The following is a 27,335-nucleotide window of genomic DNA, read 5'->3' on the forward strand; positions in this document are numbered from 1 at the left end:
CAATGGGAGTTTGAAGTTCACTAACCACCTAGAAAACTTATTAATGATGTAAACATACCTCTTAATAATGATTAATTTTTAAAAGATTCAGTGTTGATGCAAACCTGTTGTAACAAACAATCCAGTCCACCAGTGGATACACTGCCACTATCTGGTAGGGGAATGTCTTATGGAAACAGTGCATTTTTTGCTATATGAGCGATTAGTAACAAAACTTGTGATTTTAAGAACAATTTGTCATGCACTCCAATAGATAACTTTTCTTCATAGTTTAGTCTCAATTGAAATGTTGCAAAACATGCTTACTGAGAAACTTACAAGCATCACCTGAGAAAACTGAACAAGACCACTGAAACTGATTTACTGCTTCCTATGTCCACATGGTTACTCCCATCTTGCTGAACCACAGATTCAGTACATAAATTCCATTTAACAATAAACTCAAAAAATCTCTTGACAAGATATGCATTGCAAAATTTAAACTGTCCATTGGTGGATCTGTCTACACATGAAATGATTATCCCTAAATTTATTCATATCTTATAATAATATTTTTTTTCAAACAAACTTTAATTTTCAATAATTTCATTATCTGAATTGAATCTAATTATTGAAATGCAAACTTTATTATTATTTTAAAAGGTTTCTCTGTATTTACGATTTCACAAGTAAAATTTAATTTATCACTTATTATCTCATAATTAATCTCACATCCGTAAATATATGTCTCTTTAATCTGAATGAAAATTGGTTTTAGTACACTATCACAACAGCTTTCAGGTTAGGTACTTCTTTTATTGTTTTTCCAAATGCATTTCGGGCATACTTTGGAAAAACGAATCCGAAACGAAGTACCTAACCCGAAGGCTGTTGTGATAGTGTACTAAAACCAATTTTCATTCAGATTAAAGAGACATATATTTACAGAATGTTAATACAGCTACCATAATTGATATTAATCTCACATCTGTTAATACTGCTAATAAATAAATTTTTGTGATTAAGAATGAATTCATACATTCTAATCAATTTAATTTGAATTACATATTGGCCACCAGTGACAAAGTGGTTCTGTTCCCTAAACACTGTCAGTTTGGTCATGAGTGCATGCCTCAACTGGACAAGCAGGCCAAGCAGAGTTTTCCAGGTTTTCTCTGTCTTTAAAGCCTAAATAGGGGCCAGTTACCCTTAAAAAAAAGATCTGCCAGAAGGTATTCTCCAAAGGCAGATCACCCAATCATTGTGTGCTGCTGTAACTAAACAAACAACAAACAGAATCACATATTTCCAATTAAAAATATTAATATTTAAATATTTTATCACCACAAAATAAATACATTTAGGAAACGGAAAACATTACTTTCCTTTAAATATTCTCACTTGGTAACTATCATTCCCGATCAATATTCTCTTGACATTTTGCTACAAATTCTATCTTGAAATTATTTCCCAAAGTTTTGTAATATATTTTCCAAACATCGCATATACATACGAGCTGTTAAACATCAGCACAGTTTAACAAATTAAAAAACAGAAAGAATACCATTATTATTTTATCTCTTTCCTAACTCTCCTAATTTAATTCATCCCTGAATGATTAAATATTAAAATATTTTCTTCCGAGTTTGTCTATTTTAAATTAAATTTAATAATTTATTGAAAACGGCTTACAGAAAATATTAATGGAATGTCATTTAAGTTTTGATGTTACATTCTTTTTTCACGAGTAACAAAATAATCTTTTTGTCAAAACTAAATCAGTTAATGAACGAAAGTATTGTAGAAAAAAATCAATAAGATCGATCAATTCGAAATTCCCTCGTTTCTTATATTAAAAACAAAAATTATAAATTTCTTAATACAAAATAAAGTAACTCTTTGACGAGCTATGCACTTTTGTAAATACGGTGATCTCATTCATCTATTTTATTCATAATGTGTGTCTTTATCAGACAATAAGGTAAATTAAAATAGAAATTTAAAATAATATGTTTAAAAACTATATTTACATTTTATGTTATAAAAAAAAAACTGGAGTTTATTAATTATAATATTGACTTAACCTTTATGTTTTGATTTTGTTTAATGAATTACTATTACATTCTATACATTATGATATTTATAGAACAATATCCAAATTAATCAAAAAATTAATGAAAATTAGATTTTGTAATAATAAAAGCAAAAAAATAAGAGGAAAACAGAATAATTTTAAATTCTTTTATCATTGGAAAGTTTCCTAAAGCAATTCATTTTAATATTTCTAAGTGTTTTGCATGTTTTCTATTCTGAATTAATCTACAGTGAAAGGGTGTTTTTTTTGTTTATTGGTTAAATCTATTAATTAATTTTATTTTTTACGAATAACTACCACAGACAGCAAATATTGTATTAAATAAAATTATACTCTGCTAGAAATAATCTATATTCTAAATGCTGAATAATCAAACAGTATTTAAAAATAAATTTTCAAGTATAACAAGTTTTTAAAAAGAGAACAGTAATTGATAAATCATAATGTAAATAGTAGCAATAAAAGTGAATGTACATTATTATAATTGTGCAAAATACACTGTGATCAAAGCAACAGTCAATAAATTTTTAAAATTTGCATTAAAAAATTCTACTTTTAATCTCAATTTAAATATAAATTTTCAAAATTTACTGTAATGTAATAAAACACTCCAATGTCTTTTAAGTGACTCTCAATGTATTAAAATATGAAATGTTATAAAACTAACTGAGATGTAACAATTTTTAGTACTTAAATCTTTTTTATTTTAAACAAAGTTTTTTTGGAAAGATCTAATAGATTGCAATTAAGATATTAAAATAACTATTTGTAAGAATAAACTGTCCACAGATTCAAAGTTATGATTGTTAAGTAAAAAATACTATAACATTTGAATGCTACAGATGGCGACTAATCTATTATGATTGTCTTATGAATATCTCATTATTTTGTATTTGTAAAGAAACTTTAAGCAAAATAAGTTCAGCCATCGTAAAACTTTACTATGCATACCTAATTTCTATTATTTATCGTAATTTATATTAATATATTACTTATAAGAAACTTAAACCATTATTTCTTATGAATTTTTCACTCCTATACACAAACTCTGAATGGAAATATTACTAGAGAGACTAACTCATCATACTTATATATAAGTTAAATATAATCATCATGATAAAAATCATATTATTTAATTTATTTAACAGATAATATACTAATATCATACATAACATAATACGTGGTACGATCCAAAAGTTCGGGGAATGCAGTAATCTACGACAACAAAAGCACGTATTTGAAGTTACAGCATATGAAATGGATTCTACCAAACCACCTCTACGTGTTCAGGTTAATTTCACCCATGTCATGTGATTAAACCGCGAGCGCTGCTGTTTTTTTCCAGAGATAGTTACCTTTGTCCTGCGACGTAATCAAAGTGGAGTTTCAAGAACAACCTCCAACATTAAATTTTGTCAGCGTTTAGGTAAAACACCTACGGAGATTTTAAAATTGCTAAGAAAGGTGTACGGTGATTCTACTGGTGAAAGGTCACGGTGAAGTCGAAATGTTGGAGGTTGTTCTTGAAACTCCACTTTGATTACGTCGCAGGACAAAGGTAACTATCTCTGGAAAAAAACAGCAGCGCTCGCGGTTTAATCACATGACATGGGTGAAATTAACCCTGAACACGTAGAGGTGGTTTGGTAGAATCCATTTCATACGCTGTAACTTCAAATACATGCTTTTGTTGTCGTAGATTACTGCATTCCCCGAACTTTTGGATCGTACCACGTATAATGGAACTGATTGAAGAAATTAATTTTTAAATAGGTTGATGACATCAATTTAAGACCTATTAGAAAGCTATATCTGGAATAAATTACTATGATAACTATATAATTTTAAAAATTAATATAATGATTATTTATATAATATATAAACTATCATCATCATTATTATATTTATGTTACAAATTTAATTGTTTTCTTAGATTCAAATGTATTTTTTTATATTAAAGAAATATTTTGCTTTAAAATTTTTTTAAAATTTAATTACTAAAATTCAAAGAATTTTTCGAATTTTTTCTGCTAAGTTAATTTTTATTTATTCTAGAAGAAAAATAATATTTAGGAAAAAACTATATGATGATACTGTTTAACTATTTAGCAAATCATTTATATCATTTTCACTATTTTTAAAACTGCATTTATAGCTTTAAGTAAAAAATTAAAAATGTAGAAAAGAGACATATAATAAATAATCTGTATATTTAAATGTTAAATAATTTTATATTATTAATACATAAAACTAATTATTATATTTCACTTAAAAAATTAAAATTTTTTCTTTAAATGAATTTATTATTTTAAATGCATTATAAAATATTTCTAGGTAATGCCAAATACTATAATTACTGAACAGTTTATTTTTATTTTACTATTAATAAATTTGCAAATGTATAATTTTAATACCCTCATAAATCCCACTTTCAAGTAAATTTCCACTTCTTTCCAATGCAATAAATTCTTCTGGAGTTAAAAATGTGTAATCAACACCATTTACTTCTCCATCCCTCTGAGGTCTTGTCGTACCTTAAAATGATCGATTTAATTTAAATTATTATTTTCATTTTTTGTTTTTAAGATGCTTTTTATACTTTAATCTATATGCTTAACTATTAAACAAAACACCATTTAAACCAAACAGTTATTTGTATATTGAACTATTTACTTTTACATTTAATAATATGATTTTGAATTTGTTACTCATTATTAAAAACAAATCAAATTATCACCATTACAATACAGGGTTTGTGCAATAATTATCAGGACTAAAGTCATAAAAAAAATTTATTGAAGATATATTTACAGCAAGTTAATAATCTTCAAAATATGACCCTCCTGCATCAACACAGCACTGTCAACACTATTTCCAGTCTTCATATGCCCCCCTGGAAGTTGGCAACCACAAGGCTGTTCAGGCACCCTGTCAAAGTCACTTGAATCACCTCAATTGTCCTGAAACAATATTCTTTCGGGTCCTTTTGATCTGTGGGAACAAAAAGAAGTCGGGGAGCCACATCTCGACTGTAGAGTGGTTGGAGCAACGTTGACATGTTATGTTTGGCCAATGCCTCCCTCACAATTAGTGATATGTGACTGGGGGAGGGCTCATTGTTGTTTCAAAGCATCCAGATATCAGCAATTCCGTTCAAACACAGTGGACCCTAATCCTCAAATGTTCAAGCACTTTTTGCATAAAATTCATTGTTCACTGTTGTTCAGCAGGCACAAACTCCTTGAGGACCACACCTTTTGTATCAGAGAAGACAATGAGCATCTATTTCACTCTTGATTTGCTCATGCAGGCTTTTTTTGACTGAGGAGAAATGCTTGTGTGCCACTCAGCACTTTGCCTTCTGGTCTCCAGATCATACTTGAAGATCCAAGTTTCATCACCAGTTATCACTCTGTCCAAAAGATTTGGAAAGGTCTTCAAATGTTCCAATAGTTCATGACAAATTGTCACATGGTGTTCCTTTCTGCTCGTCTAATAAAACCTTTGGCACAAACTTCACTCACATCTTCCACATTTGCAAATCATTGGTTACAATTGAATGCACAGTGCATTTCGGTAAATTTAACTCCTGTGCTATCAATCAAACACTTAACCGGCGATCAGAGTTCAGAAGTTCTAACACTTGGCCACGTTTTCATCGGTTTGGGTTGCCGTCAGGCATCCAGCATGTTGTTTGTCTTCAACATCTTCCTGGCCATCTATGAATTTTTATGCCACTCAAAAACATATGTTCTGGACATAGCTTCGTCCTTGTAAGCCTCACGAATCATATCAAAAGTCTCCATAATGGATTTGTTCAATTTTATGCAAAATTTGATGGCAAAATGCTGCTCAATGATTTGCTGCATCTTGACTCTTGACATAAGCACTAAACACACTTTCACTTCAGATGCGATCTACACACTCCAAAGGCTCAGAGACAACTGAGCCGGGCTTCGTAACTTATGTGACATCCCCCACCACTGATCCTGCCCATAGAGACTGTCCTCCATCCTTTCCCATTGGCAGGAAAAAATCAGTCCCAATACTTATTGGACAAACAAACCCTGTATCTCAATTTTTACTTTTTCTAACTCTGCTGTACATATATACTAGTTTTTCTATAGATAAAAAATAATACATTTGAAATTTCTCTGTAAATAATAAGATAATGTCAACATGTTAGAAGAACTATGTGAAAGGATTGTAGAACATTAGATTCCTACTAAATTTCTAAATAGTTTTCAAAAATAATAATAATAAAAAAGATGGAAATTCTCACTAAAATTCCTAGATATGTTCTGTTTTTAGAAAGACATTAGATATAGGTCTCTATTCTCAATAATAATTTTCTGGCAATTGCAAAAACATTTTTATTTATTTATTATTATAATCAATAGTATATTTAATACCATAACTATGATTGATGTGGATGCTTAGCCATAGCAGTTTTATCAGAATGTATTAACATTCATGTTTTTTCTTTCTTGAGTACTTCTTTTTTGGAAAGTTTTCAAATACAGTAGAGCTTTGATTATCCGACTTAATTGGGGACTGGGGTTGGTCGGATAACTGAAAAGTCGGATAACCGAAAAGTATGAAAAAATACATTATTAGTATAGTGTATTAGGCCTGGTTTAAATACTAGCCTCCCTTTCATGGTCGAGCCAGTGCTGCCAGCTAAAACATGCAAAAAATTTAACAAAAATAATATTAAAGTAGCCAAGACATAACCAAATACTGTAGCGCCACATCACTAGCGGACATTTGAATTTGCCGACTAAAACGCAGTCCGTTAACCGATAAGTCGGTTAATCGGGGGTCGGATAATCGATGCTCTACTGTATTTACTTTCTAAAGATGAATACATCTGAAGATATTTTAAATTTTTGTTTGTTTTGTATTCTCTAATAAGACAATTTGTGCTATTAATTTTTTTCAATAATTTTAGAATTTTTTTATGACTAATTTTATATGAATCATTAGGCAATCTTTATGTATAAGATTTGATTAAGTTCTTCAACAGAAAAATTTAGGTTTTTACATAAAAACTATATATTGTTGACAGCATAGCATTATTATTTATTGAAGCAATTAAAGATTGAAGTTTCACTAATATAAAAATATTTTACTTACATGGTACTGTACGAAGATATAGATTGTCTCTAATGGTATTTTGCAAATCATGATCAATAGATCCTTTTTGAAATCTTGTGTTCAAATATTGTCTTAAATCTTTTGTAAGACAACCTGAAATGAAAAATCATCAAAAAGTATTAATAAATCATAAATAATGTATTGGCAATTATCGTTGTATTTGAAGACAAGTGAATGAACAGGTTACGTTATAATAATTCAAAATCCAATTGTCTTGCATGGATAAAAGTGTATTATTTATTTATTATTATAATCAGCTATATTAACCCAATTAAAGATCTCAGAAATTAAATGACCCTGTAATACTCTTTACAACATACTATTTTACCCTGAAATAATTACATTATAAAACTTGAACATCAATTCATTAAAAACTTCGAATTTTTAACCTAACACTTTCATCCAATCATGTCTTCCATTTGTTAATTTTCACTTGCAATGTATTTTATTATTAAAATGTAGCCATCAAAATATTAAGTTCTAAGGCCGCGACTCCACTAGCCGTAAAAGGGCCGTCAAACCCCTCACCGTAAAAGCTTTTAATCACGTGACCATGATATTTTACGCCTGAGCAGGTCGTAAAACCAACGTAAAAGCGAGTTGAACACTGCTCAACTCGCTTTTAGGCGTAAAATATCATGGTCACGTAATTAAAAGCTTTTACGGTGAGGGGTTTTACGGCCCTTTTACGGCTAGTGGAGTCGCGGCCTTAGCCAAATCAAATACCAAAACTGTTAAATTTTTCACTGGTACTTTCTTAATTATAAATTTATTTTAACCATTTAATTTCTATCATTAACCACATTAAAGCTGCATTTAATGATATTTCTGAAATTCTGTTTATTGAGATGGTAAACTGTTAACTGCATTGAATGTTAGGAATACAAAAGTAGAAAGTATCCTGATAGTAATGACATTTGAAGATAAAGAACAGCTCATCAGTTTTCTAAAATTTGAAAATGCTTTTGGTAAAGATCAAGCACAAGCCATTGGAAATGCAATAACAGGTTGCAGTTTGGAAGCTGATGTAAAAATTCTTTGTAGTGATACAATTGCCTCAAACACCAGCTACTTAAATGGTGCATGCATCCTCATTGAACAAGTATTGAACAGAGAGAAGTTGTCATTCTTCTGTCATCATTACATCTACGAATTAGTCTTACGAAGTGCATTTGACAACAAAATATGTGTTACAAGTGGCCCTGACATATCTCTCTTCACACAATTAAGAGAAAGTTGGGGAAATGTTAATGCTAGTAATTTTTGTAGTAGTAAAGATCACATGGAGGAGTTTTTCAATGATTTAGAACTTCAAGAACTATTGGACTTTTATAAAGCTGAACTGAACGTATAGAGCTGTGTATACTATTTTTGGGAGGTGACACAGAAAAGAAACTAAAAGTCTGTCCTTCTGGGGCTATGAATTGAGCTCGATGGATGACAAGAGCAATTTATTCCCTAAAAATGTTTCTCCTAAGGTCAAAACAAACTATCCATTACAGACAAGGAAACTTGACATGGTATTTCTGTTTGTCATAACAGTTTACATTAAACCATAGCTTAAGTGCTGTACAGCTGTAAAAGCCCCTAATCAAGATCTCTGCTCCTTGAAGTCCTTAAAATCATACAAAGTAATAGATACAACCATTTCTACAGAAGTTTTAAAGAAGCATAGCCAACACTTGTGAAATTTATCCAAAGAACTACAGTCAAACCTGTTTTTATGCGCTCTTTTTATGTGCGATTTTTATTTGTGCGATTTTTTTAATGCAAATTTTTAATTTGTGCGGTATAGTTGGCGACTAGTCTCGTGCGATTCGTCATGTCTCACGTTGACTTATTATAGCTAAATAAACTTATTATAGCATAAATGCACTTATTATAGTAATATTATTGCATGAATATGCGAAAAATGAAATAATTTACTTTTTAAGTCAACAAAACACCACCTGGACAAAAATATGTAAAACAGACGATAGACCAGACGATGCAGTCAAGTGCTGACATCTGTTGTCAATAAATTCTATTTCGTACGGAAACGAGTTATTTTCTATGTGAGACTTTTTTTATGCGGTCCCTGTTGACCGCATAAAAAAAAATATTTTTTAATTGTGTTGCGAAAACTATTATTTACAGCCATTCGTGAAGTTTCGTGAGATTTTTTTTATGCGTTTTTTTTAATGCGGTCCCTATCCCCCGCATAAAAACAGGTTTGACTGTATTTTATTGCTTGGTATTTCTTAACTATTGATTTTTTACTGTTGCTTAATATCTCCATGTCAATCATCCCTCACATTCAAGTTTTGTACTCAAGTCGGCATGGGTTAATATCATCCGATCAAGACGAAACTTCATATTTGAGTAATTCTGACCAAATACAGAAATTTATGGGATGGGTGCAAACATTTTTACAAAAATATTTTTTTCATTAAATTAAGGGACACCCTAATGTATATATCACATTCTGTACATCAATACTGGATTAAGGTGTTTGGGGCCTTGGGCTATTAAAGAATTTGAGGCCCATTTATCCATCTTCTGGAAATGTTGGAAAACAACCATTGCCTTATTGCCAACTACAGTTAAATAAAAATAGCAAAGTTGTATTGAAAAATTAAGTCTGAAGTCTTTAGTAATAACAAAAAAATATTGCTTTTGTAGCCTTAGAAAATGAAAAGAAATAGACAAATACCTATGTCAGCAATTTATAAATTACATTTTTTGGTAGCTAAATAGAAAATTAAAATATCTACAAAATAGCTAAATTAGCAACATTGATCAAAGCTTGTAGATCAATTCTAGTGATTCTAGCATTGACATTGGGTGAATTAGTGGATAGACTCACTAGCATTAGCAAAGCAAACTTCAAGTCTAAATCAATATCAGCATATATACCCATCAAGAAATACACTCTTTAAATTGTAAAAAATTGTTATCATGTTAATTTTTAATACTTATTTCGAGACTTAATTTTATTTTTAAGTTATCTCATATTTATATAGGTTATTGTTTTATCTTGACTTCAGTTTAAAAAATCAAATAAAGTCTGAGGTAGGGTTCGGGGCCTCTTAAAGAGTTGAAGCCCAGGGCTTCAACCCATTAAGCCCTACCTTTAATCTGGCACTGCTGCCCGTACATAAACTTACTATTTGTTTTTTGAAATTATGCAAAATGTTAAATTGAATTAATTATAAATATACATGACATTGCAAGATAAATGATGTTTGAAAACTCTCGAAAAACAGTAAATTTGAAAAATGACAAATGAAATTCTAAAGATGTTTGACAACATTATGACTAAGTTATTTGAAAATATTTATTTCCTTTGTAACTATTTAATTAAATGTTTTATTTTTTTATCATCACTAGATCTGGAATTCTTTTCATTAAATAATGTTCCACAATACTAAAATTCAAAATTATCAGAAAATAATTAATTAATTGTTCATTTGTTTCAATAACTCTTACATCTATGACATTTACATATTTAAAAATACATGTTTTGTACTGAAAGAAAATTATACCAGGAATCAGCTCAATGAGACTGATGAAAATTACTAGATTTCCAATGAGATTTTCTAGTTTTTAAGTTTTTCACAATTTTTCTAACATTCTATCAATTTTCTAAAGTTATAAAGTTTAGTTTGACTTTGAAGTACATTTTAGTTTGAAGTTTTTGACTACGCCAATAGGTTCAAACTCTTGTTCTATTTTGAAGACAATTTCTTCACAACTTTTTGGCAAAATTCATTATTGAAAATGATATAAAATACTCAAAAACATATGATTATTGAAGCAAACATAAGTGTCAGATAAAAACTAAGCTTAGATTCTTTACTATCTCATCTTTATCATTTATAGATAACAACCTGAGATTCCTGGCTTCACTCAGGAAAATGAAATACACTCATGTTTGTGAAAATTGCAACACCATGAAGGAATTGTCAGAAATTAATGAAATTTATTCCACATATTACTGATAGTGGTACAAATAAACGATCAAATTTACAAGACAAAAAAACAAAAAGATCATCAAAAATCAGTACTTTGTGTGTCCGCCACGCTGAGCGATGAGAGCCTGTACATGTCGTTGCATTAAATCATAGAGGTTCTGAATGTAATCCTGGGGAATGGCATTCCAGATGGCTTCGACTTGACACCAAAGTTCAGTTTTGTTGTGTACCCCACCAACTGTACGAGCGAGTCACTGACCAATGAAATCCCAGATATGTTCGATGGGCGACATATCCGGGGAATAAGCAGGCCATGGAAGAAGCAAAACCTGTTGTACACTGAAGAAGGCTTGTGCAGTCTGAGAAACATGTGCACGGGCCTGCTGAAATACAGCACCCGGAATGAGTCGAAGAAGGGGGAGGACCTCTGGCTCCACAATTTCCCATATGTAGCGATCACTGTTGAGGTTGCCTGCAATGTGTACTAGATGAGATTGACAATTATACTCAGTAGCTCCCCATACCATGATGCCAGATGTTTGTGCAGTAAGACACTGGATAACACACTGTGGGAGCAGACATTCCCCTCTGTAATGTCTGATGTGCACTCTTCCATCATTGTACTGCAGATTGTAGTGAAGTTCATCGGAAAAACAACTTGTTGCCACTGGGCACGCCAAGCGCTGTGTTGCTGAGCCCATTGAAGTCGAAGGCGTCTGTGAATAAGCGAGAGGGGAATCCTGTGTAGAGGATCCCTTTGCACGCAGTTCATGCTGCAGCAGACAGCAACGAACTGTGGAGCTAGACAACAAAACACCTGTAGCCATGCTCCAATGTTGTGCTAACATACGAGAGGACATTGTACAGTCCCCGTCACAGCCATGTGGATGAGGTGTCTGTCATCCCATGCCATTGTGCTATTGCTTGCCCTACTGCCAGGTTTTCACCTTATTTGATTCTCCTCTGTCCAATTCTTCCAAACAGGCATCACTGTTGTGGCATTACACTGCATGCAGGCTGCGATTTCTTGATACAAAAATCCACCCTCTTGCATACAGACGATGTGGCCTCATACGAACTCCGTTAGTTGTTGGTATGGCTTCCTCCACTTTTGACGAGGCATATAGACCACCAATGAAACATTTACCACGTACAGAGGAAGATAAACAGATTTCAATGCATCTTTACAGTCCTTTACATACCTGGAACAAGCAGCTGATAAGGATCCTTTTCTCGTTCCACGCATGTGCAATCGCTTTGTAATTCTAATCATTTACATGTCTTACCTCACTTTACAATTCCTGTAAGTTTGGTTCAATTTGCACAATTCCTTCATGGTGTTGCAATTTTCACAAACATGAATGTATTAATTAAGGAATATACTCATATAAAATACATACATATAAAAATGTATCTATAGAAAACGAATGTAACTTATAAGAGATCTGACCAAAAACAATTTTACATTGAAATTTACTCTAAATTTAGCCTGAGACAGACAGCCATTCTCATGTGATATTTAAATAGACAGACAGATACTGTAGATGTGAATTCAAAAGTAGACTATATCCTTCTGCCCACCAGTGGCCAAGAGGTCTTCATACCCTGAACACCGGGAGTTTGGTTGTGGGTTCACACCTCACTCGGATGGGCTGGCCACGTGGAGTTTTCCGAGTTTTCTCCATGTCTGTAACACCTAAATAGGGGACAGTTTCCCTTAAAAGACCTCCCGGAAAGCATTCCCCCTAGGCAGATCGCCCAAGTGTTGCATTGCCTTAACTTAACAAACAACTATATCCTTCCCAGGACTATCCTGAAGTAGGCCAAATTGCCAAGCAGTGAAGGTGGCAGCCCACTGTTCTGGGAAACCCGAGATCAAATCCAGACAGGTCAAATAATCCCCAGGAATTTTTCAGGGTGGTCCGTCTGGATATGTTGGACCTCATCCCTCACCACCTGGCCGCCCCATTGTGGGCCTGGCCGAACCCATAATGGGCTTGCAAAAAGAGGCCCTCTTAGTGCCCACAGAACAGTAAGAGTTAAAAAAAAAAAAGACTTTCCTGAATATATGTACAGAGTTTCACAGAAATTGGTTCAGCTGTTCTCATATGAGACTTGAATAACAAATAGACAGCTAGGTGTGAATTCAATTTTATACACACACACACACACAGGTTAAACAAGATATGTAGATTTATTAAACAATGCAACGTTAAAAAAGTTTCAGATTACAATTCAGAGACCCCTTTATACATAAACAAGTTGAATGTGTTCATAAAAAATAGAACTACAGTATATAGATCAAAATTCTGAAATTAATGAAATTATCAAACTATTTTTGATAAATAATTACCCCAAAACCACTTTATTAAATTGGCTAGGTAGATTAAATAATAGAATACCAGACAGCCCAAAATATTAGTTCACCAACCAAATCCTGTAAGGTTCCAGATGTCAAAAATGTTTTTGAAAAGATCCAAAATAAATTCAAACAATTTAATATACATATTGTTCCTGCCCACTTTAACACAATCCAAAAAATGATTAAGCAACAATAATACTATTATCAACATTTTGGAGAAGAACAATATGGTTTATAAATTTTCCTGCAGTTGTAACCACATTTACATTGGTGAAACCAAAAGAAAGTTAAAAATATGCTTTATCAATATCAATGCTATAAAATACAACCTAGAAAACTCCATAGTCGCTAAATATAATATATTCCATAATTGCTATATTAATAAAGATTCATTAGATATTAAAAACCGAAATACTACCAAATGCAAATTATACAAACATTCAGAAATTATCAAAATTCATGATAATGTAAGACTAAACGAAAACACAGGAATACAACTAGATCCCATCTGGCATCCTTACTTACACATCTGAAATCTATTAGCCAGAAGGTAATACTTATATTACCACCACTGGATACCACTCTATAGTAGCATCACTTCTGTAGTAGAGAATATTGTTTGTACGAACTGACTGCCTGCAAATACATATGTAACCTTTCTAAAAACAGCTCTTACTTTCATAACCGTAATCTTGTTTATAACTTTGTATTACGTTCATTTACCATAGTATTAGCAACAATTTTAGTCTCTGGTTGCTATTTGTAAGGAAAACATAATATAACGACTGTGAAAAATACCAAAAATGAAGTCATCCACACATCAGCAACAAAATAGAATGCTTTATGTATATATAAAATGTAATTTTGTAATATTTTAATCATAAACCTGTTTGTAATGGAAAACTGCTTGTATTTTTGTAGATGCATGCATACCCACCAAATTGTAACAAATATGGCTTTAACCTTTGTGAAATGCATACAGTCATCATAATAAACCTGTCTACCTACTTTTGTGTGATTATTCCAACATCAATAGTGTATGATAAGTCCTCCATACAGCCAAAATAGTGCTCATAGTTTCATATTGTAACATAATGACAAAAAGCAATTCACCAACCAACCAATAGTATTATATATTATAATACTATTGGTATAATATTTATTAAAATTAGATAGAAGTTAATTAAAACTATAAATAATAATTAAAACTGGCCTTTACGTTGAAACTAAAACTAAAATTAAAATCAAAACAATTGAAATATAATAGAATGTTTCAGAAAGTGGGGATAAAGTACTTGTTGTCGTCTTGATTGATTTGATTACATTTCATGCAAGCAGTCAGAATTGAGTCTATCCGTAGCACTTCTTTGTAAAATGTTAGTTTCAGTTTTGGTGACAGTGACAGAACGTTTTACTTTTAATATATATTGCCTTTATAGGCATTTTTATGCATGAAATACAGTTTAAAAGATAAAAAGAAAAGGTTTGTTTCGGTGGTTGAAAACAATTAATAATTTTTATATTGTTTCTTATGGGGAAAATTTGTTTCAGTTTTAGAACAAATTAGTTTTTGAACAACTTTTAGGAACAAATTAAGTTCAAAACACAAGGTTTGACTATACATATAAAAAATTTATCATCATAATAAATGTGATGTCAAAACACAAGGAAAAATTTATTGACTTACCATTCATCATATAATTGGTTGATTTATTTTAAATTTTAATTGGTCGATTATATTTAAAAAATAATTTTCCAAAATGAAATTTACTTTCAAAATTTAGAAGAATTCAATTAAAATATTTCCTATTTTATTACTTTGGTAATAATTGTTTTATATGTCTGTGCAATACAATTCTTGACACTCTGTACATAACCATTTTTCTAAAAAAAAAAAGACTAACAATGCTGTGAAAAAGCATCACAAATTAGACCCCTTGGATCTACTTTCTACTGAGATCCTGCAGAACTGTTAACCATTTTCATAAAAAAAAAAAAAAAAAAAAAAATACATTAAAAAATCTAAGATTAAATTCTTATATTAAACTAGACTCGACCTAGATTAAATTCATTTTATCTTTAATATATTCAGAATATTCTAATTCCATTTTGAGGCTATTTTTGATTTTAAAAAAACTTCAAAGAAAATAAAAAATTCAAAATGAAAAGCAAATTTTATTTCATTTATTCATTAAAATCACATATTACACAAGTTAATCATTTTTTGATGTACAAACAACCCATAAGATAACAAATAAAATAGCACAAAATTGATTTTAGAATAAATAGAAACAATAAACATATTCTGCTTTACAGTCATAAAAGCAAAGTGAAGTGAGCAAAGAATATTTATCAAATAATAGAACTGAAGAACATGGAAACAGTTAAAAATTATAAATGACTTGGTAATATGGTAATACTAATCAGGTAACACTGACAACTGAACACTGGTAAATCTCACTGGCTCCCTGGAGCTCCAAACATGCGATCTTGTTTCCCTGCCACCATACACTCAAGCCCATGTTGCCACCTCTCATGCATATACATTAAATTTAATGTTTAATTAATTTAATTTATTAACATATATTACACAATTAAAATATACCATTAAATGTCGGTACAACAATATTCACGCCAAACACCGTATAAACGTTGCGAAAAGTTTACTGAGTTCAGCGTTATATCCACGTTTGCTTGTCGCAAGTACTTTCGACAAACCTTACTGTCGTCGTCTTCAGGCGAGTTCGTAAATTTGCCGAAAAACTTTAAAAAGAAACAAAACCGATGCAGAATGGAACGCATAAAGCTTTACCAAAGCCATTACGATTTACGTTCGTAACGGCTTTGGTAAAGCTTTATGCGTTCCATTCTGCATCGGTTTTGTTTCTTTTTAAAGTTTTTCGGCAAATTTACGAACTCGCCTGAAGACGACGACAGTAAGGTTTGTCGAAAGTACTTGCGACAAGCAAACGTGGATATAACGCTGAACTCAGTAAACTTTTCGCAACGTTTAATATACCATTATTGTGGAATATTGAAATGGAACACTATTAAAGAGGTAAAATAATTAACACAAAAATACAAATAAACCAATATGAATATGGATCTAGAAAACAAAAAAAGTTATTGTATGTGAAATTAAAATAATATTACAGTCATATGATCCTATTCACTGAATTTATCATTTAATTATTCTTCTGCTTATCATGTAGATAAATTACAAGCTCCACTATTAGTACCCCCATTCAGTATTCATTTCCACACCAATTAATTACAAGATATTACCATACAGTGTAGTAAGTGACCAATATGGCTATATCTAAATTAATTGGTCTGGAAGCAAAGATCTCACAGATGTCCAGGTAGCATAACTGGTAATGCATCTGCATGGTAAGCAGGAGTTGCGGATTTGAATTCCACTTTAAGCTTATCTTTACTTTCAGAATATTCTAAACTACAGTATTTCTAATGATTAAACTTGAGATGGCAGCTTAACCTCTAGTTCAAATTATTACATAGCTTAATAATTAATTAGATCTATTGTAGCCTGATAATAATCAAACAACACAGCCAGATTCTTAACATATATCAAGTTTGATTTTATATGTAATCAATTATCATCATCAATATTTCATATTGATAATTCTGTCATAAAAACAATGACAAAATCATAACTAAGTAATTAAATTTAATTCATTTTTTTTCTATTTAATTACATTTTTGTACATCTTTTTTGTTGTTTTAAATAAGTTAATTGTTTTTCTAAATAATTAACATGACTCCATAAAAAGTAAAAAGAATAGTATAATGCTAGAATCAATGAAGTCAAAGATTTACTACAGATTAAACATTTTTTGGGCCAAACATCCCATCAAAAAAAATTTTTTTTCGGTCTGTTTTATAGTCTGTTATACGATCAAACTTTTAAACAAATCCTTGAAATTTCCAAATGTTCAAAGGCTTTCGGACATCTCTTCGACATTTTTTATTCCAATTCTGTAGGATCTGACAGGATGTATAGTCCCAAAAACATGTGATCTGAAATAAATCTTGGAACTTCTTCATGGATCAAGTGTTGCACTATTCATTTTAATTGCTTATTTTTATTAAACAAACAATTCTAGTTATATTGGTTAGTGCCTAGCTAGTAGACAGGAAATATTTATATATTCATTTATTTATTGCTGTATATTGTTAATTATATAAGTTACATAAAAACAATTGAGAAAGTATTTATACATATAAAAATATTTATTTTGTATTGTTTCATAATCATAAAAACATTTCACTTAATTAAGTCTATTATAAAAGAATGCCAAGAACAAAGTGTAGTTGTTTCTTGGCTATAGATATATATTATAAATAAGCATCTCTAACAAAATTTTAGGTGAACTATATTTAAATTTTTTAACCTTAAGATAACTGGGTACAGAATATATCAAACAAAAACCTTTTAGCTCAACTCTCAGATGAAAGCCATTGAAAATGGCCAAAAATGTTACTTGTGGATTACAATTTTATAATTTTGAAAGTGCTGAGTTAAAAGGTTTTCGCGCGTTTGTTCGGTACATAAATTTTGCATTAAACAGAAGAAGCAATTAACAACAAACAATATACTCATTTTATCCCAGAGTAAAAAGATGAGTTCGACATAAATAATTAAATGAAATATTTTCTTCTTACTTTCCTGACTATTTTTCAGTTTCTTAAGAAAAAAACTATTAATGTTTTAGATTTTAATTAAAACATAGATAGTAACTAGTAAATTTAATAATGCCAAAATTATACTGAATTAAATAATTTTATAAATATACTAAAAAATAAAAGCAATTTTATCTTATACAAAATAATTTAAATATTTTTCAATTTTTTGATTTTAAATAAATAATAAAATAAAATGTTTTCAGTATAACAGATTAACTATATTCTATAAACTTTTACTTCCATTCTACTGAGCTAAGATAAATAACATATCAGATCAGATCTGTCTAAAATCATCCTTCAATCCCAATTGGTCCCTATATAAATCAATGACAATAATATCTGTCTAAAGTCAGTTATTTCCTAATTCAGACTATACAGTACAATGGTACATAAAGTCACACTTGATAATGCAAGCAGTCGACATTATACAAATTAGTTTTAATTATTTTTAAGGCCACAAATATTGTCTTAGTATAACTATAAATACAGTGGGTGATTGGTTAACGAACAAATCGGAGAACGAACACTTTCGCAAAAGATTTTTATGTTCGGATAACGAACACTTTACAGAATAAACATAAGAAGAAGCGACGTAAAATAATGAATACCAATTGGTCTTCCCTTGTCTTCAGGCAACAATTCGAAACTTTTCGGAGTGTGGGAGACGTTGACATCGACACTCAATCCGGTATATACTGATCGGATAGTATTCCTCCGAACTTTGAAATTCTCCCTTGTAATTCCAACCTTTAATTTTTCTGACAGAAACAATTCTTTTATAGTATTTGCAAGACTGTCGGGCAGGCACTTGTTAAGTATTGCATTGGTTTTTATTTTTGAAACATGAGTGACCCGTTCATACCACTAGATGGCAGGCGTTTTTTGGTTTTTAATATTTTTTGTGGAGAGTTCGCGACACCAAAAAAGAAAAAACATGGCAGAATGCTCGTCTATGGCAGGTTTATTGATGCAAACCGAATTAGTGTAAAATGTGATTCTATGTTTATGTGAATAAAATCTTATGGAACAAGACTCTCTTCACGCGCAAAGTTGTCGCGTGTTGAAACTTTCTTACCATGTAAGTTCGCATGGAGTCCACTCTTGTATATACCTACTCTTTTTCTTTATAGTATATTGTTCGTATATACTATTCGTGTATTCTTTTCCCGGTAATGCTTGTTGCGGGGCCGGGAAAATGTACAATTTTGTACGAAATAAAATAAAAAATGACTGGTAAATGACTGGAACAAGACTCTTCTGGTTGGTTAATGATGAGTGAGTTTCAGCAATCCTTGTAGCAAAGTTATAAAGCATATCACAGTAGCTGTCATTGTCAACTGTTTTGTCTGATTGCATGTAGTGATGATAAATAATACCTTAACAATCACCAAAAACACATGGTAGCACCTTGTTGATCAGAGTTTGCTTAGACTTGGTGGATAGTCATTTGCTGGGCATCACAGGTCACAAAGCAATCAAAGAAGAGACAGTTCTGTTTCCAATTCAGCAATGATATATACTTGAAAATTCAGTGATGCTTGTTCTGTTCAGTCAGGATATGCTGCACCAACTCTCCACTTGTGATACTTTTACTACAAAAAGCTCTCTTTTACATTAAACTCTAACAATGCCACTTCAGTACTATGCATCCCATTGACTGAAGAGAGCCCGGTTCAGAAACTCTATGTAATTAGAGGATCCTTGGCAATCTGCTGCCTCACAAGATCATTATCAATTTCTTATGGTTGTCCAGAGAGCATGGTTTGTCTTTGGTGCTGTAGTCTCCAGACCTGAACTAAGTAAACTAATTTCTGACAACGCACTCCACTGTCACCAAAAACTTTTGCCACATTTTTAACAGTTTACTTTACAGAAGTCAGAGTTAAAATGTATTTTTTTGTTTTTCCATTGATTTTAATTGTCATTTTTGCAAACTTTGGGAGTTTACAGACTTAGAATGCAGTTTTATTCACCTCTTTTGAAAGTTTGTTTTGAACTACCAGTTGAAAAGATTTTTCTTTTACATTTTCACCCTAACAATGCCTACTAGAATTTTTGCAAATGCTTTTTTTGTGGTAACAACTTTAAATTATAAATCAAGTCAATTATAAAGTTCTCAAGTTTACAAGCCTAAAGGTATTTATAATTTCAAGTAATGAAAACTTAAGAAATATTTCTAGCAGCAACCAAAAGCAAAATGAAAAAACTTTTATATTTATATAAAATCAAAAACATAATTCAAAATAATTGTTTTGCTCCTTAAAACAATGTCTACAAGTTCTTTTGTAGTAAACAGATTTAGTTTTATATAATTTAATGTTTGTTAAATGTTATTTTTTTTTTTTAATCATTATTTAACTGTATTTAAATTTTTCAGTTTGCTTTATAAAATCACTTTAAAATCAAACCACAAAAATTTCAGTTCTAAAAATCTTACGTTAGATAAATCTGACTATATTTATTGGAATAGAAAAACAATTACCGTATTTTACGGACTATAAGACGCACTTTTTTCTTCGAAAAATTGCCTCCAAAATTCAGGAGCGTCTTATAGTCCGTAGCGTCTTACAGGTATTTTTTTTTTTTTTTAAATTGCTTAAAAATTAAGGTGCGTCTTATAGTCCGTAGCGTCTTATAGTCCGTAAAATATGATATTAAAAATCACAAAGTTTAAATGTTTTCAAACACTTCTGTTTACCTTCAGGTCTGTAAAATGAAAATGAAAGAAATTCAAATGCAACAAATATTCTTGAATTCAAAAACTAGTTCTGAACAAAAATAAATCATACTGAAAGCTATTAAAAAAATACAAACTCATTGTTTACATTATCTATTAATTCATAATTTTAATCAAATGATATGTTAATTATTAATAAGATAAGCATAATTACTAATTTTTATGTCATATATTTTATATCAAAATTTGAAGATGGGTCATTCTCTTTCTTCTCATTCTCTTAATACTCTTATTTAAAAAAAAGTGATTAAAGTAATTTCATATAATTCGAACAAAAACATCCGAGATGTAAAAAAATTTATGACAATTTAGACGACAGTCAAAATTTTTCTTAGCAGTTTTTCTTTAGTAAAGCTAAGCATGGTACTTAAAGGTAAAATGTAAGGTAAACACAGATAAAAGTCTTGCGGGTACACTTCCAAGCACAAATCTTATCTTTACCAAAGAAAAACTGCTAAGAAAAATTTTGACTGTTGTCTAAATTGTCATAAATTTTTACTTGGCATAGTTTTTTTACATCTCAGACATTTTTGTTTAATAATTGTATTATTACATCAAGACATAAGATCAGTCGGCTCTTGGTAACTGCTGACTGAATACATTGCCTACAAAATGTGCTGCCAAACTGAACACTTTCAATATTCATTGCAGATTGCTGACAGAGGCTTTTGATATGCCATTTAGAAAAATCATCATAAAAAGTTTTAATTCGCATAAATTTGAGCTTTTGTAATTCTGAATAACATTTTGAATAAAATTCATTTTGTTTCCTTGCAATTTTATCTTTGTAAGCATAAGATTAAGCTGTAAAACTGAATTAGCTCTATGGGAAATCCCCATAAACTTTGACCTATTGACCCAGACCCAGAAGTTTCTCAAGCACCTCACTGATTATGAGAAAGACTTGACCCAGTAGTTTTTTTCTCTATGAGCGTCTGCAGTGCTGAATGAAGAAAAAGGAGGAGAAGGAGAAGAAGATGACAATACAGCTTTTTTGACAATTTTTGCACTTTTCAATTGCTTATATTTTGTCAACCACTTCATAGAAAATCTTGAAATCTTGCTCCCTACATAAGAAAACAATTTTCTTTTGAATGAGCTATTTGGAATTATTATAGGTGTTTTAGGAACGGAGAAATCAATCCCCGAAAATCAGCAACTCCGATTCCTGTGTATATAGTCAATCAGTGACTTTTTTACTTGGCAGGGTGTCACAGCAGTGACTCCTTATTTAAAAATCAATACTACTATGATATAACTCATAAATCTTTAAAATTTCACTTTAACATTGCCACCATACAAAAAATTGTTATTACTCAGGTGTTAAATGCAAATTTCCACTCAATATAATATTTATTGGTAAAAACTACTTACACATTGTTTATAAACATAGAAAATGATAGAAAATCTTGCCAAAATATGAGATAGATAATGAGACATACAAAATCAAGTACAAAATTTTCATGTAACAAAATTAATGAAGTTTTTTGAAACACGGCTTTTGTATGTATACTTTTGACATTGATTACAAAATGTTGAAACAAATTTAGGTTTCATTTTTTCTCTCTCTCTTCCTTCACTGCCACTTTATAATATTCTATGCTCTCCTCTTTTGCATTCTATTTTGTTAACCTTACTACACCAAAAATACAATATTAAATAATCAAAACTAAACAAAAAATATAAATAATCAAGCATGCATCTATTCTACATAATTATATAAAACTATGTAATTTCCTATTTTATAAATGTAGATTTAAGGTTAGTTCATACTTCATGGAATGGAAAGGAGAAGAGAAAGCAACACTAAATAGTATTGTTTGTGACATAATTCTATTCTATTTTGGTCAGAAAGAAAAGTCTACTCTTCTATCTGTTGGTAGCCCACAATACTTTGCATCCTTCAATGTGAAGACTGATAAAATTGAAATGATTAGAATTATAGCAGAATTAGCTTTGATGAATCATAATTAGTCATTTATATATGTAAGTTAAACAAATACAAATAGATACTATCTTTATACTGTATATATAAGCTTATCTAAAATATAAAAACTACACTTTGCGATCATCTTTCTTTTAAATTTCTTTATTGGGATATAATATTTTCCATTTTGAATTTTTAATTAACTGCATGCCCTCTCATATTTTAAAAATTTTACAACACAAATAGTCCTATGCTTTCAAAGCTTTATTTTAAACTACAAGTAGCAAAACTGCATGCATGTTTCTCTTTTGTTCTTTTGAAATATGAACGTTTATGTAAGAGAATAATAGAAAAAAGAAGGGAATGTGTCTTCCATTCTCATGAAGTATGAATCATGTAAGAAAGAGGTACAAATTTTAACATCGAGTGACATTCTCGTATGTCATGCTATACAATTCAACGCATTATTTGAATAACAGGTCTGTAGAAAATTAAAATGCATAAATTAATGTTGAATAACACACAGGATGCTCACAGCAACTGTGCTGTGATGCATATAAGTAATAATCATCAATGATCCTTGACAGCAAAATTGTTAATACTATCCAGTTAAATTCAAATCATTAAGTAAAAATACTTCCTTCAACTTCCAAAACTGTTTATTTATTTATTTGAATTTAAAAGTTAAATTCTAAATTTATTTTAACAGAATTATTTGAAATATTGTTTACAATTACTTTATATTCACATCCAAAACAAAATTTAAACATTAAATTTATTTCAATTAGAAAAATAATTCATTAAAATTTTTTTAAATTGCTGATACAATGATTTATTATTATTTTTTTTTTATTATAATTGTTTTATTTGTATTAAGGCAAATCTTGTTACAGGGGGTTAATTATATATTATAAGAAAGCTGATTCAATCATTAAAGTATAACCATATTGCCAGTCTGTTTCTAAGTTATCAAACACTTTGCTTGAAATTCCAAATGTTTGTAATAAATTATTGAATTTATACTGCCATAGATTTTTGTTATTTCTTTAGTCATTGGTCTGATTTAACATTACTTGATGTAGAAATCTAATATCATCAGTGGTGTTTTTTTAGTCTATAATAAAAAACATGATTAGTTTCTTCAAATAAAACAGAAATAGATGAAATCTATTTGTTTCGAATCTTAATGCATAGCCTGAAACTGTTCTTTCAATTTTTAACAATTTTCACAAGAAAATGACATGGAATTTTTCTAAGGCCAAGTGCCCATATAGGACTAGCATAATATATTGAAGGGATTATTAGGGTATTAAATAATTTCATCTGTAATTTTAAATTCGTAATTTTTAATGATGAACATAAATAAATGGCATTATATAGTAAGGTATTTATTTTTGTAGTAAGATTTTTAAAATGTAGTTGAAAATTACAATTCCAATTAAATGTTATGCCTAAATATTTTACGTCATTTACTAATGTAAGAGGTTGACCGTTTAAGAAAAATGATTTCTCTTGATTTGATAATTTTACGTTATTTCTAATTATTATTATTTTAGACTTAGACACATTAATCGACAAATATAAAGAATTCAAGTAATTATTTACTGTATTAAGTTTACATTGTAAGGCTATTCTTGATGGAGTTAGTAGTATCAGGTCATCGGCATAAAGAAGATAGTGGTAAATTCGTCCAGAAATCTGAATTCCTTTAGTATCACTTAGAAATAATTTATCTATATCATTAATGTACAAATTGAAAAAATACAGTGATAATGGTTCTCCTTGAAGTATTCCATGGTTTATAATTAAATCTGGGAATGTTTGGTTGCCATGGTTGATGTTGATTCTATATGAGGAAAATAAATTTGCTATTAATTCAGAAAATTTTTTACCAGTACCGTATATTTTTAATTTATTTACTAAAGTCGAGACATGAACAGAATCGAATGCTTTTGAGATATCAATGAAAGCTGTATACCTCACCTTATGTCGGTAATTGGTTCCAGGAGAGGCGACTTAAGTCGAATTTACTTGTCACTAGGCTAAACCACAAATTACCATTCCCAGTTCCGTATTTTATTTATAAATGCATTTTTAATAATATATGGTTAATAAAAATCTATTTTAAGCTTACAAACAAATAAATTTTAGTTTTTAATATAGTACAGAAAAAAGTAATCTAAATTTACAAATACATGTATACATGTATGTACAGTACATACATATAAATGTACATGTTTACAATTTGGTGATGTTTACAGTACATCATGGACTCTTTATTTGTGAATGTGGTTTCTCTAAGACATTATAAAATAAGATAACTTTTTAAGGTTAAATAACAAATACAGTTATTAAAATTATTTAAGCGATAGTAGAAAATAAACTAATTTATGTTAAAATTACCAATATAGAGTGGCGCTGACGACGACGCCAAATGGTAGATATTGGAACTACCGTGGAAAACGCCAATAATGAGCACTTAAAGACCGCTAAATAAGACGACAACACAAACAGATGTTTTCGTGTTTCGTTCTCTAGGATTTATGATGATTATATTAACATTTACTGTAAATGTACATATTTTAATATGATTTTGTGTGCTTTTAACGCTTTTCTAGCGATATTACGACTTCAATATTTGTGGCAGACGGATGTAAAGTCGAATAAAATGACTTAAACTTGATTTTTATTTTTCCATATACTTTTTTTGACAAACAACGTAACTTGAGGTATACCTGTATATATTTTTCTGTTTTTTTTGTAGATAAATTTGAACAATCGATATTAGAAAGAAAAGAGCCATTTCAGTTCCTTTAGTTTTAATAAATGCAAATTGAAATTTTGAGTTCAGAGGTTTTGTTCCACTATCCAATGTTCAAATCGTATTGCTAATATTGCAATAAGGCATTTTCTTATTGTCGGTAGTAGTGCTATTGGACAGTAGTTTCCTGAGTCTTTCCTATCTCCTCTTTTATAAAACATAAGCAGTTTAACTGTATTCCATGATTCCGGATAAATTGACAAATTATAGAATGAATTAAATAGATCAAGCAAGGTTTGTTTTCCTGACGATGGTAGCAGCTTTAGAAATTTTGCAGATTAGATCAGTATCTGGAGAGGATTTTGGTTTTATTTTTCTGATTGAAGCATCCAATTCTTCATAAGTAATTAAAGGATCTAAAATATCATTTACCGGATTCAACATCTCTGTAGTAGGTAATTTATTAATGGTAGTAAATCTTTTGAAATAGAGTGACCTGGTTGAAAATTCTATATGCAATTGATCTTCAGAATCTTTTCTACATAACCTTTGTATTGTTGACCAAAAGAAATCACTATTTTTATTTTCAATTAACCGTTGTTCTAAATTTTTGAAGTATTTTATCTTCTTAGATTTTAGTAAATTATAATATATTGATTTTATTTTTTTGTAGTTAATAAGTTTTGTTTCTGAATATATTTTCCTAAATTACGTCAAAGCTTTATTTTTCTTTAATTTTAAGATATAACAATCGAAGCCATACCGAGGTTTCTTAAATTGATCAGCTTTTATATTCTTTATCATTTTTATATTTATGAATTTTTTTATTATATCTTCCAATTGAAAATATATTTCAATTCCATTTTCTTGTGTAATTTTATGTAAATTTTTAATTTTATCGCTAATTTGTAATTTATTTTTTGATAAGGTAATGATTTATTTTTATAAACTTGATTTTTTGCAACTTCAAAGGTAGTTTTAACTAGAAAATGGCCTGACAGTCACAGTTTAATACTTGTATATCTACACACAGGTCAGACAGCAGTTCGGAACATATCGTCAAATCAATCACAGAGCTTCCAGAATTAGTAACGCAAGTGAATTCTGATGGATAATCTTTTTCCAATCTCCTATTTCAAATAAATAGTTGTAGTTGGTGTATATATTTTAATAGTTGAAGACCCAATTTATTGTGTTTTATATCTTTTGAATCTCAGCTATTCCGAATTAAAATGTTTGGACCTCTATATTCTGAATCCATTATTAGAGTAATTCGGGAATTAAAATCCCCTATTATTAGTATGTGTGGAGAGATATTTTTCCAACTTTCAAGACTTTTGAATATTTCATTTAATATACCTATATGATCTGGCAGAATGTATACTAGCATGATTATAATTAGTTATTATCTAAATATTTCATATCTAAATCAGTGATTTGCAATAAGGTTGTTATATAATTATTAGATTTTTGAATAAGTTTTACTATACCAACGTTTTTCTTTAAAATTAAGCTTAATCATCCATAGGGTCATCCTGAACCTTCTGGTTTCTGTGCAGCTGATGATATAATAGTATATTCTTCGTTGTTTTTTTTTATTATCTCATTACTTGGAGAGACCATCCAAGTTTCTATTATACCCAGAATGTCAATTATTTAG

The 27,335-nt window shown here is 29.9% G+C and overlaps 1 protein-coding gene across 7 annotated transcripts in view; it reads right to left on the reverse strand.

Moving 5' to 3' along the window:
- LOC136981616 (membrane-associated guanylate kinase, WW and PDZ domain-containing protein 1-like) overlaps positions 1–27,335 on the reverse strand; it is a 99,813-nt gene that overhangs the window by 48,270 nt on the left and 24,208 nt on the right. For all 7 annotated transcript variants that reach the window (XM_067277941.1, XM_067277939.1, XM_067277940.1 and 4 more), the window contains exons 2-3: positions 7,211–7,324; positions 4,489–4,608 (exon numbers count right to left, since the gene is read on the reverse strand). In XM_067277941.1, coding sequence (XP_067134042.1) covers positions 4,489–4,608; positions 7,211–7,324 — 234 coding nt within the window. The remainder of the gene's footprint in view (positions 1–4,488; positions 4,609–7,210; positions 7,325–27,335) is intronic.

This window comes from Centruroides vittatus, unplaced genomic scaffold, assembly GCF_030686945.1.
Source record: "Centruroides vittatus isolate TY-2023 unplaced genomic scaffold, ASM3068694v2 contig_784, whole genome shotgun sequence".
Classification (NCBI taxonomy): Eukaryota; Metazoa; Arthropoda; class Arachnida; order Scorpiones; family Buthidae; genus Centruroides; species Centruroides vittatus.